Here is a 10673-nt window from a genome sequence, read left to right as displayed (position 1 = left end):
TCTACTTGGGTGAGAGACTGGGCCTGTTGGTGACCAGCTTGCACACATCACACATAGCCAGACTGGCCACCCAAACAAATACAGTGTGAGACTGAGTTAAACACAACCAAAGGAACATATTACACTAATTGTCCTGTGTGATTACGCTAATGGTTTCTTTTCGACATACAAAACTAGGTTCTCAGATTTCAACAATTGCCTTTTCTATGTGTATTTGTATGCAACGCAGGCTATTTGTTCTGCAAAGATATAGTGTTTACAGGATTACTAAGCAACAGATGTCTTCTGGATCTCAGCCTTGGAAAGTGTGTCGCTATGCGAAGAGCCAAGTTCAATTCCAAGCCACTGGATGGTTGAACTTAATAAGGTACTCAGGAGTTGGCGACTGTTTTGAGCAAATGTTAGGGTTAGGAATGTTGAGATGTTCTGGATCTTGAATGATTCATGTTCTGGTTGAATATCCAGGGTTAAAGGTGAGGTTCCTCAGTGGTACTGTTATACTAGGGATTATCTTTGGCGCCCCAGACCCTCCTGCGTATAGTACTGCCATTCTGTCTGCTGGACGGTATGTTAGCCTATACTTTAGTAATAATGCCCAAAAAGCCAGTGTTTGGAGGATATATCTTCCAGGGCATTATCACTTTTATACAACGGGTTAATGATTGACATATTTTCATTAAAAACATTATTTTGATGAATTTATTCATGCTATTTCATCCTTCCACAACATATAGTCCCGACACAAATGTAGGGTTGCTACCCAAGCTGGCTGGTCGTTCGTTCTATCGGATCGGTTGCCAGAGATGCGACCCAGTCGTTCAGTCTTTTTGTTCTGTATCTGTGGAAGCGACCCAGTCGTTCGTTCTAAATGTTCCATTAACATACTGGCTGGCAACGTTCTCACCCCTTGCTTGCTAGCTAGCCAACTACGGCTAATTTACAGTCAAGTCAAACCGTGCAGCCAGCATAACAACAGTAGCTGTATTTGTTTAAGCTGTTTTCTAGTGACATTTATTTGGATACATCCATAACAATGAGCTAATAAGGCGCGATTTCGCCTGGCATAGAAAATATGCTCTCTCGTCGGGACACTGTTGTTCAGAGGAGCTAGCCAACAACACAGCTAACACAATCATTTCAAACTGAATCTAGAAAGACTGCAAACTAGCTGCACTTCATTTCGTTTTACCTTTTTTAAATTGACATTTATTTGTATATATCCATAAAAATGATGCCAGCTGATTCAAGATTTCGACTGGCTGAGAAACGCTGCCTGCCTGTCTGTCTCATCCCGACTCCCGGCATGCTCATTACTATGGGACAGCTGGAGATCTAATTTGAATATTGAAACAATGTTGCAAATGTCAGAGAGACAGACAGCAAGGTTTATAAAAATCTCTGCTGTTGAAAACTAAATGTAAGTGAAAAAGAAACGTGAGATAATGTCTAGATACTTTTATGGTGGAGATCAAGTTTTTAACTCACTGGGCTGTGCTGATGGGACAGTGGATTGCGTAGTCAGATGGAACAGAGTAAATAGGCATTTTAACGTCATAGATTTAGCCGGTGGTCATTTGTGGATTATAAACAGGGTGGGTCGAGCCCTGAATGCTGATTGATTGACAGCAGTGGTATATCAGACCGTATACCACGGGTATGACAAAGTATTCATTTTTACTGCTCTAATTACGTTGGTAACCAGTTTATAATAGCAATAAGGCATCTCAGGTGTTTGTAGTATATGGCCAATATACCACGGCTAAGGGCTGTGTACAGGCACTCTGCGATGCGTCATGCCTAAGAACAGCCCTTTGCCGTAGTATATTGGCCATATACCACACCCCCTCGTGCCTTATTGCTTAAATAGACACTGGTGGGAATGTGGTTTTACCCAATCAGCATTCAGAATTAGATCCACCCATTGTAAAATACACAATAAATACCTTAACAATTGGCCCTACTACATGCCTATGATGTTAATCCTAAAATAATCATATTGATTACAAATATAGAAAACATAACACATTACCTGATATTTAATCGAATGACTTTATTTTATAGCCTACTTTCCTGCCTTCCAATAAGCGATTCTCCTTACCTCCACTGTGGGGCGCCAAGAAACACTGGAAGGCTACTGCGTAAGCATGGTATGGGCAAAAACCGATGTGGCGCATCAGTCTCTGTAGCCAAGCCTGCAAGTCAGCAAACCCTACAAGACAGGGTTGGCCAATGTTTGAATGTTGAATAGTATGCATACATTGACAAAAACTAGGAAGTATTGCAGAGTGCCACATACATATGTCACTTTATTCACATGTTTAACTGAACTGTTCATTCTACACACTGGTATATCTAAATGGAATTGAACACAGGAGCTAAAAGTGTAGTAAATTCACTATTTGAGCTCAATGGGTGATAGAAAATACAGTAGCGGGCAATACGACTCAGTGGTTAGTTGCAGCATAAGTTGCCACAATGCTGTATAATGAAAAACATGGTTCATTTCAAAATACTTTATGTGTGCGTAAAGACAGCATCAACCTGGGTGAAAGGTGTAAACCTGTAACCGACCTGCGGAGCTGGTATCAGATCTTTATAATCTCGTTTAGGGTCCATGGTCCTCATGCCCAGTAGGTCTACTTTGTGAAATAAATTATCCGTCGCTTGAGCACTGAAGCAGATACACCTCCTCAGGAGGAGGGATGTTGTTTTTGTAAGCGAAACGCCCATCATTCAAAATGCAAACCAATGAGACTGTGCGTGAGCCTGAAACTGTACCCGCGCTGGCACAGTGGGGATCATGCATGGCCGAGCGAGCGCTGCTCTGACATTGGTTGATTTCTTCATGCTGAACTAGACGACTTTCCACCGCTCCTGCTTATATTTGCCTCGTTTCAAGCGACACTTAGAAGTATTTGTGTCCATGCTAAGGATTTTATGAAGTCGTTTTTTGCCACGGCACATTTGAACGACTCCGGTTCAAGGAAAGAGCTGCTCCTAGTTCTTCAGCGGTTCTTCAGCCGTGACAATACAGCGACAGCGACAGCGCCGAAGACACGGACACAGATCCGAGCGAGTACAGCGTCAAGGAAGATTTGGCACTGTCTGTAGCCCGTTGGTTCTGTGGAGTTAATTATTATTCAAATGTTATAGAAACATTTCATAGCATATTTATGCATGGACCACGCTGTTATTAACTTGAAAATCAACAATTCAACGCTGCGTAGGCCTATAGTTACAGATACTATTGGTGCCCAAAGAAGAGTTGATCGGAGAGAATAATTATTCATTTGTGTAGGCTGTGGTAGACCGACTACAGGAGAAAACTATTATAAAGCTAAAAATTCATGTTTATAATATCTGTGACATTCCACATCATCTGCGGTTGAAGAGGATGCGCATGTTGCTATGAATACATGACAAGAACATTGACTGAAATAGTATGTATTTTAAAAGGATCCTCAACTAATTAATAATCAAGACATTTAACAACCGATTGTAATCATTTTTTATTCCACAAACTGGCAGTGCTTTTTTTTACTGAATGAAAAAACTACTTTTTACAAATATCAATTCAAGCCTCAGCACAATACCTGCCTCGTGTAATAATCCAATCAATGCGTTATACTCGAGCAGTCAACTAAGACATAAGGCAATTATATTTGAAAAGCCTTCAGATGTGAATCTAATTTCACTCTGTTCATTTGAAGAATTCTACCGCGCCAGACGCTGCATCGAGAGGGACCTTGGCGTGTCCAAGTTCGGGAGCCATGCCGCAGGTGGAAATGATCCTATGCGTTTCGCTGGTGTTATGGACGTGTGTCTACGGCCAAGAGCCGGCCTCCAAGGTGGTGTCCGACCGCTATGCGGTCTACTGGAACCGGACCAACCCCAGGTGAGTCTCGTGCGTAACCGCAATGTGTGTCAGGGATGGGCCACGGTCACAAACTTCATGCGGGATCAACTTCATTGATGACATTGGATGGAGGTGGATGGCCCGTAGACCATATGATATTTGTTACAATGTGAATTTGAAATATTCTGCCCTACTATGCTGACCACGATTCATTGACCAACGGTCACTTGTTTATAGCCTAAATATACATTTTATTGATGCACGTCGGCAATCATTTACAAAGACAAACTTGTATGTTGCGTGACATATATCTTATCTACCTCTCATCAATAAGTTTGTTATATCCTATACTGTAAATACACCAGAATGATTATTAATATTATCCTGGTTCTGCTGAATGCGTCCACAGATCTGTTGCCGCGGAAGGCTTTCATTTTAGCTAGGCTTATAATTTAACTAATGGAAAATCATGTGGCTTGTCTCTCGAATGAGGGAAATCGTCAAAATATTCTGTGTGTGAGTCAGATTCTTAACGCGTTCACTTTTACTGATTCGGCAGTAGGAAAATTATTCTGTAGCAGCAGTAGCTATTGATTTCTGTTAGAATTGGCTACGAATGAATCCAAGTGTCTGTTCAACACATCTAAAATGTTGCCTTGAATAAGAGTCAATATTATCTGCCAGTTTTATTTGGAAAAATGATAAGGCGTTTGCATATGACGCACAACAAAAACCGCAAAACTTGTTCCTGCTTATAACACGTTAAAGCCTTTCCTTATGGTTGTACAATAAAATACAAGAAATATTCAGTTAGGTTTCCACCTGCCGTTTGTATTTTATTGTAATTGGTCAAAGTTGCCAGTTAGTGTGGTCACAAGGGTAAAGCAATGGCTGTAATTACCAACTGTAATGGAATGGTCAGATGAGACTGCTATTTGACAGGGATGCTAATTATGCAATACTATTCTTAAGTAGCCTACAGTTTTGAGTTGACTCCCCAGGTGACTAACTGTCTCAGAATATAGTTTGTAGTATGAGTGTACCACTTCGTGTCATGCATAACATATCACCTTTGTACCTTATCAGGTTTTTCCTGACATTTACTGTTTGGGGATGACTCCTCAACATTTATGCTTAAGGAGAAGAAACTGGTCCGTTGGGGTGATTTGCTTTGCACGGAATCAACAGATGATGCTGTACTTGTTTGTGTTTTTGTGGTAACCCTGAGGCAAAGTGTGTGCAATGAGCTAGTTAGGAGAAGAAAGAGAACGGGTGAGATATTAAAGCAAACATGGTGGCATCAAAGGCAGGGCTCTCTGCCTCTCTACCTCTTTTCCTGGAACAGATAACATCTTTGATGCTCCCATAGTGTCATCAGCTCATTCCAACAGCTCCTGCCTAAAAAGAAACGAAAAAGCTTTCCAGCTTCCCAAGTCCTGCTCCTCCAAAGCCATGCCCCCCGTCCCTGCTCCCCTGCCCCCACCACCACATGCTGGGGCAGACAATGAGGTGAACACAGAGGGGTATTTCAGCAGTACCCAGGCCCAGTGTGGTGCATGCTCCTGTGAGAGACACACACATGCTGAGGTCACACACTCTGTGGTAACCAAGCAGGGCCTGGGTTAACCATCACAGAGCAGCACAGAGGGGACTGTAGTCAGGGTTAAGCCCGGGGCAGAGCCTGCCTCTCCTCTGAGGCTCTGCGATGGCCATGCAACGGCACCCTGCCTGGGTTTTGTCTGAGGAGAATAGGGCTCCTCGAGTAAATAAATGACTAACTCTAAATTAACTCTCCTTTTCTCATTCAGGGGCCTAATCCAAACCCAACCCACTGTATAATGTAACCATGCTAAGACTCAGGGGCCCCTGGCCCTGCCGTTTAATATAACCATGCTCTGTGTTAGACCTTGGGCCCATGGCCCCTGCTGGGTAATGTAACTATACTCAGCCATCAGAGCCCGAAGCCTGCTGGGGTATAGTCACAACTTCCAGATGAGGCTTTTTTTCTGACCACAGTAGAAAAACGGCACCCAACGCGGCAGCCCTGCAGTCCTGCAGTCCATACTCAGCCATTCATGAAATCCCCTACAGGGACTCTGAAATTGAAATGTGAAGTGAATCGTGAAAAATGTAAATGGTGAAGACATTTTATATTGTTTAAAACTCATGTAGGTTGATGGTGTCATGTTTGTTGCACGCTTAATAAGCGTAGCTCCTATTTCCCCCCCAATATCTCCCAAGAAAAACCTATCAACATTCTGACGCACTTTGTTGATCCACTCCAACAGTGGGGATCAAAAGCAGTGGAACAGTAGTGTAACTATGATAAGGATTCAGTCATGCTCGGAGGTACAAATGCATCAATCAGTGACAGTGAGGCGCTCAAGTCATTATAATCGCATTAATTAAAAGAAAATGAAGTGCTTGTTGAGGAGACATAACATTTCTGAGCTACAATGGATATAGATAGGGTCATTCCATTTGATTTCAATTCACTTTTGACCGCATCCCTTTTGATTTGAATGAAACTTTCAATACTTGCCCATGGTAAAAGTGGTAAGAAAGTGACTTTTTGGAGATACAGATTCTCAAAGTTGACAGATTTTGCATACCCCACCATGCCATAAGACATCACTGGAAAAGATTGAAGGTTCAATTTAATATAATTTAACAGCTTACAAACAGGGTTGTCAAACAATGTAATAATTTCTTGAATTAAAAATAAATCAATAATTATAATGTATTTTGTTTTTACATTTAACGTCAATGATCTAAAAGCATGTCAACTCTGATTATTTACATTTTCACATATGTTATACCTTAACCTAATTTGCATAATCTGAAGTGCATGCATTGTGCCCGCCATCAGTTGAGACTCAGCATACTCTTGAATACAGGGCGGGTGTCATTTCATTCATAGGTCCATTCTATGAATTCTATTTCTATCTCTTCAGACCACTGATGGTGGGCACAACACAAATACCTCAGATTATGTAAAATAGGGTCTAAACTACATGTACGAAAATGAAAAAAATCGTTGTTGACCGCGTTTTCAGATAATAGACGTTAAAGGCTAAAAAAAGTAAAAAAAATATATATATATATAATTAGAAAATTATGGAATAGTTTGACAACTGTTTTTGTAAGCGTTTAAATGATATCAAACTCAACCGTTTATCTTTTCCAGTGATTAAGACATGGATGTCTCATGGTATTGTAGGGTATGCAAAATGGGTAAACTTTGGGCACCTATATCTCCTGAATGTTTTGGCATTCAGTTCCGAAAAGTAACTTTCTGACCGCTTCTACCATGGGCAAATATGTATGGAAAGGTTCATTCAAATCAAAAGGGGTGCAGTCAAAAAGTGATTGAAATAAAATGGAATGACCCTCTGTTATAATGAGTCAGAGTGTTTTGTTTGACTTGTTTGTGACACATTTTAAGAGAGCATAATTTTTAAATGCCCGTCTTATAAGAATGTGCTATATCGGTAGTAATTAGCTATAGAAATTGCTCGGCCACAAAATAAAATGTCTTGTAAAGATTGGAGGAGAAGGGCTGTGGTATCTTTGGATGGCTGTTGGTTAACGTACATGCGTGAATGTTCTGTAAACACGGTGGAGGGGCTGGTCATGCATTTTCTTCAGTAATACTGTCTTAATACATGTGTAATTTAAAACACAATTTGTAAGTAAAGTTAACGATTGGATTATTGCCCATTGATGAGTTAGCATTAGAGAAATCCCCACCGGCCTGTATTTAGTTTGATAGTTGCTTAATTAAAACCGTCAGGCTCCATATGGGACACATGCAACCATTGCTGTGGCAAGGTGTTTATTTGCTGCTAATAGGTGGGATCAGTGGAGAATCAGGCTGAGTTCCATCCCTAATCTTCCTGCTGTTTGTGTCTCCGATGCCATGGAAACTGATACTCTTCCTCATCAAAGAGGCTCATTGGGTGGGACTAACGACCTGACAGCTGGGGAGAGGGATTTCAGCATTCTACAAGAGCACTGTCACCCTAGGGACTGCAGTTTAAGCTTCGTTAATGCCCCTCAAATCTTTCTACAACAGATGTGACATATTTATCGAAGACAATCAAACTACTTTTTCGTCTGTCTTGCGGTCCACTACTTTGGTATACTATGATTTGGTTCAGCAGTCCTTGTGAGGACACCTAAGAAATGTGAAAATGACTCAGTGGCTTCTCTTTCCACCTCATAACATCCTTGCCCTTACAGACACAGATAGTTCTCCTCTCAGCGAAAATGACCTTGGCTGTTTGCTTTCTCTATTCTGGCAACATTTTTAATCTCCACTTAAGAAACAATACACCACTTTCCAGGTTGTGACAAGTTGATATTTTGATAGTTTCCCAGTGGAATTGTGAGTTGCTCCGTTTGCATTTTTCAGAGTGTTTACCTTTGTTTTCCCCCTCAGCCTTTTCCCGGCTCCCTGCTGCTGGGTTCCGCTTGGATACAAAACGGAAACAAAAAGCAGCCACGTCCAAATATTGACTGGGTCTCAGGACCGCAACCCTCTCCCAGCCCCAGCCCAGACCGCGTGAAAGGACACTATTGTTCCTATCGTACTCAGCGACCCCATAGACGTATTTTAACTATGCACGCTCTTAAAGCGAGACAGGCATATAGGGAGAGTTGGAGGAGAGGGGAGTGGGAGAGAGAAAGGTAGTTGTGGCAGGCTCTTGTGAGGGTGAGTACGTGAGGAGGCGAAAGGGAAGGGGCACACAACGGGAGCGAGACACAGTCACAGAGGTAACAGAAGCTTCTGGAGATGGGACACAGGGTTACCCGGGGAAATAGTGGCCATGCCATGGGCCCCCTGCATGAGGTCAAAACAAGTGTTTCCACACCCGCCCTTACTTAGCCTGTGGATGGATGTTGCATCCATCTTCTCAGGGAACTCTTGGCGTCAGAGAGTGAGGGTGATTTGTCCTGGCCCTCTCTGAAGGGGAAAATAGTCCTGTGGAGAAAGCAGCCTGTCCCACTGCTCTGTGACCCTGCACACAGAGAAAGGTGCCTTGGCCCTGTCATTCTCTTCAAACTAACAAGGCTGCCACTGCTTGACTAACGGGGACTAAAAAGAGGAGGGTGTTTTAAGTGGGTGTCTTGTTGGTGAACATTTATTGTGTTAACTGTGTGTAAGTAGGGATTTCTCTGTTACCTTACAGCAATACTCAATATTCAGAGCACCACACAATTAATCCCTTTTTGGATAGAAAGTCTTTGCCATGCTGTTTCTGTTAAACTTTGTGCAGATCACACTCTCAGCAACTTCCGTAAACTTGTTTTCAGTCAATTTTCCGATCGGTGGTATAGCTCGGCAAGTCGGCATCCACCATTTCATATGCGCGGGCCAGTCAGTGGATTAGAGCCAACCCTCCAGCCCCTAATCTCCAAGTCTCACTTCAGTGCTCCCAAGGTTCATTTTTCTGCTGTTTCTTAAGGTTTAAGCCTCGGCGGGGCTTTTTGTGTGCTGTTTAAATGTGAGTGGTGAAACGGCGTCCACTGTGTCTTTGTAGGCACCAGTGAGGGTATTAGCAGAGAGGCTCTAAGGGGCTTAAGAGGTCAGCCTCCCTTTGTGTGGAGACACAAAACACTTCCTGTGGGACCCTTCACCCCGCTCTGTTCTTCCCCCAGAAAGCCAGGGCCTGCCTGACCATTCACATTAATCTGGCACAGCCCCTAATGACTGCAGTAAAGCTTCTGGAACTGCCGCTTGAAGGCCCTAAAGAGTCCCTAAAGCCTCCTGACAGACAGTGTAGTGGGGTGCTGGGAAGGCTTCTGTATTGACGGCCTCTATGCAGTAGTGTGGTGAGTGGCTATCTGAGCTTCCTTTTACAGTACGCTTTAGCAGAACAAACCCACAATGAAAGAGGACTATGTACAGTAGGCCAAGGCCAAGGTAATGAAAATGGACTCCACAAACAGAATCCACCAAGAAAGTGAAGGGTCTGAACACTTTCTACTGCGGTGAGCTGCAGTAACGTTGTGTTATCTACCGCATGCCTCCTATTGCAGAACGTTCTCTGAGGAAAGGAAATTAAGGATGCATTTTGCACTGCAGACTTTAAATGGATCAAGTACATGGAGAGAACAAATTGTCTCAGTGCAAATCAGGGGAAAGATGGGGAGAGAGAGAGAGAGAAAAAGGCAGAAAGAGAATTGGAATGATCTCCTTTCCCTCTGTCGACCATAGCAGAGCTCTCTGCAGCTGGAGTGCTAGAGCAAGGGTGTCAAACTCATTTTGCCCAGGGCTGCGTTCGGTCTTCAATGTGTTATATTTCCTCACCGTCAAAAATATAGATCAAAAATAGTCCTATATTCATCGTTTTTGGAACTTTTGATGCTCCCTGACTCTTTCATTCGGTGATTATTAGCGAGCTGGCAATAACTGTATGGAACTGTATGTATGTAGGCCCATTATCGTTTCTAATGGACCTACATTTTCTACTACTTTGTGGGCTCGATCTGGCCCGCGTGTTTGACACCCCTGGCCTAAAGCCTGGTTATTTAGAGACGACTGGCTCGTCCTCTGTCTTTAGTAATTAGTCATGATTGCTGTTAGTAGTGCTCAGTCTGAGATAGCGCCAGAAGGGTGTGGTCATGACAGTTTGGCTATTTTAGTGTTGCTAACTGGAATTCCACCAGTGCTGCTCTCTGGTCTATGGCACACAGACCTGGCATGCTTGTGGCTCCCACCAGGCACATTGGCGCAGGGAGCTGTGTTTTACAGACCTTAGTATATACTATTCCAAATGAATCCAAATTGGCCGGAAAGTATGCACGATATAAA

The 10673-nt window shown here is 42.8% G+C and overlaps 1 protein-coding gene and 1 long non-coding RNA gene across 5 annotated transcripts in view; one reads left to right on the top strand and one right to left on the bottom strand.

The window, feature by feature from the left end:
• Positions 1-2030: 2030 nt before the first annotated feature.
• LOC115204035 (uncharacterized) lies at positions 2031-2747 on the bottom strand. The gene is made up of 2 exons (XR_003880296.1): positions 2572-2747; positions 2031-2209 (listed from the first exon to the last, which is right to left on the bottom strand). It is a non-coding gene; the product is annotated as an uncharacterized LOC115204035 (long non-coding RNA).
• Positions 2748-2780: 33 nt separating this feature from the next.
• LOC115204034 (ephrin-A5) overlaps positions 2781-10673 on the top strand; it is a 61690-nt gene continuing 53797 nt past the window's right edge. For 2 of the 4 annotated variants that reach the window (XR_003880295.1, XM_029769268.1), the window contains exons 1-2: positions 2781-3440; positions 3711-3895. Coding sequence is in view for 3 of the 4 variants with exons in the window: in XM_029769268.1 (XP_029625128.1) it covers positions 3417-3440; positions 3711-3895 (209 nt within the window). In the remaining variant the exon portion in view is untranslated. Of the gene's footprint in view, positions 3896-10673 lie in introns of all 4 variants that reach the window. The other 2 variants (XM_029769269.1, XM_029769270.1) reach the window with 2 other exon arrangements.

Source organism: Salmo trutta, chromosome 12, assembly GCF_901001165.1.
Source record: "Salmo trutta chromosome 12, fSalTru1.1, whole genome shotgun sequence".
Lineage (NCBI taxonomy): Eukaryota > Metazoa > Chordata > Actinopteri > Salmoniformes > Salmonidae > Salmo > Salmo trutta.
This window is presented reverse-complemented; position numbering and strand designations above follow the sequence as displayed.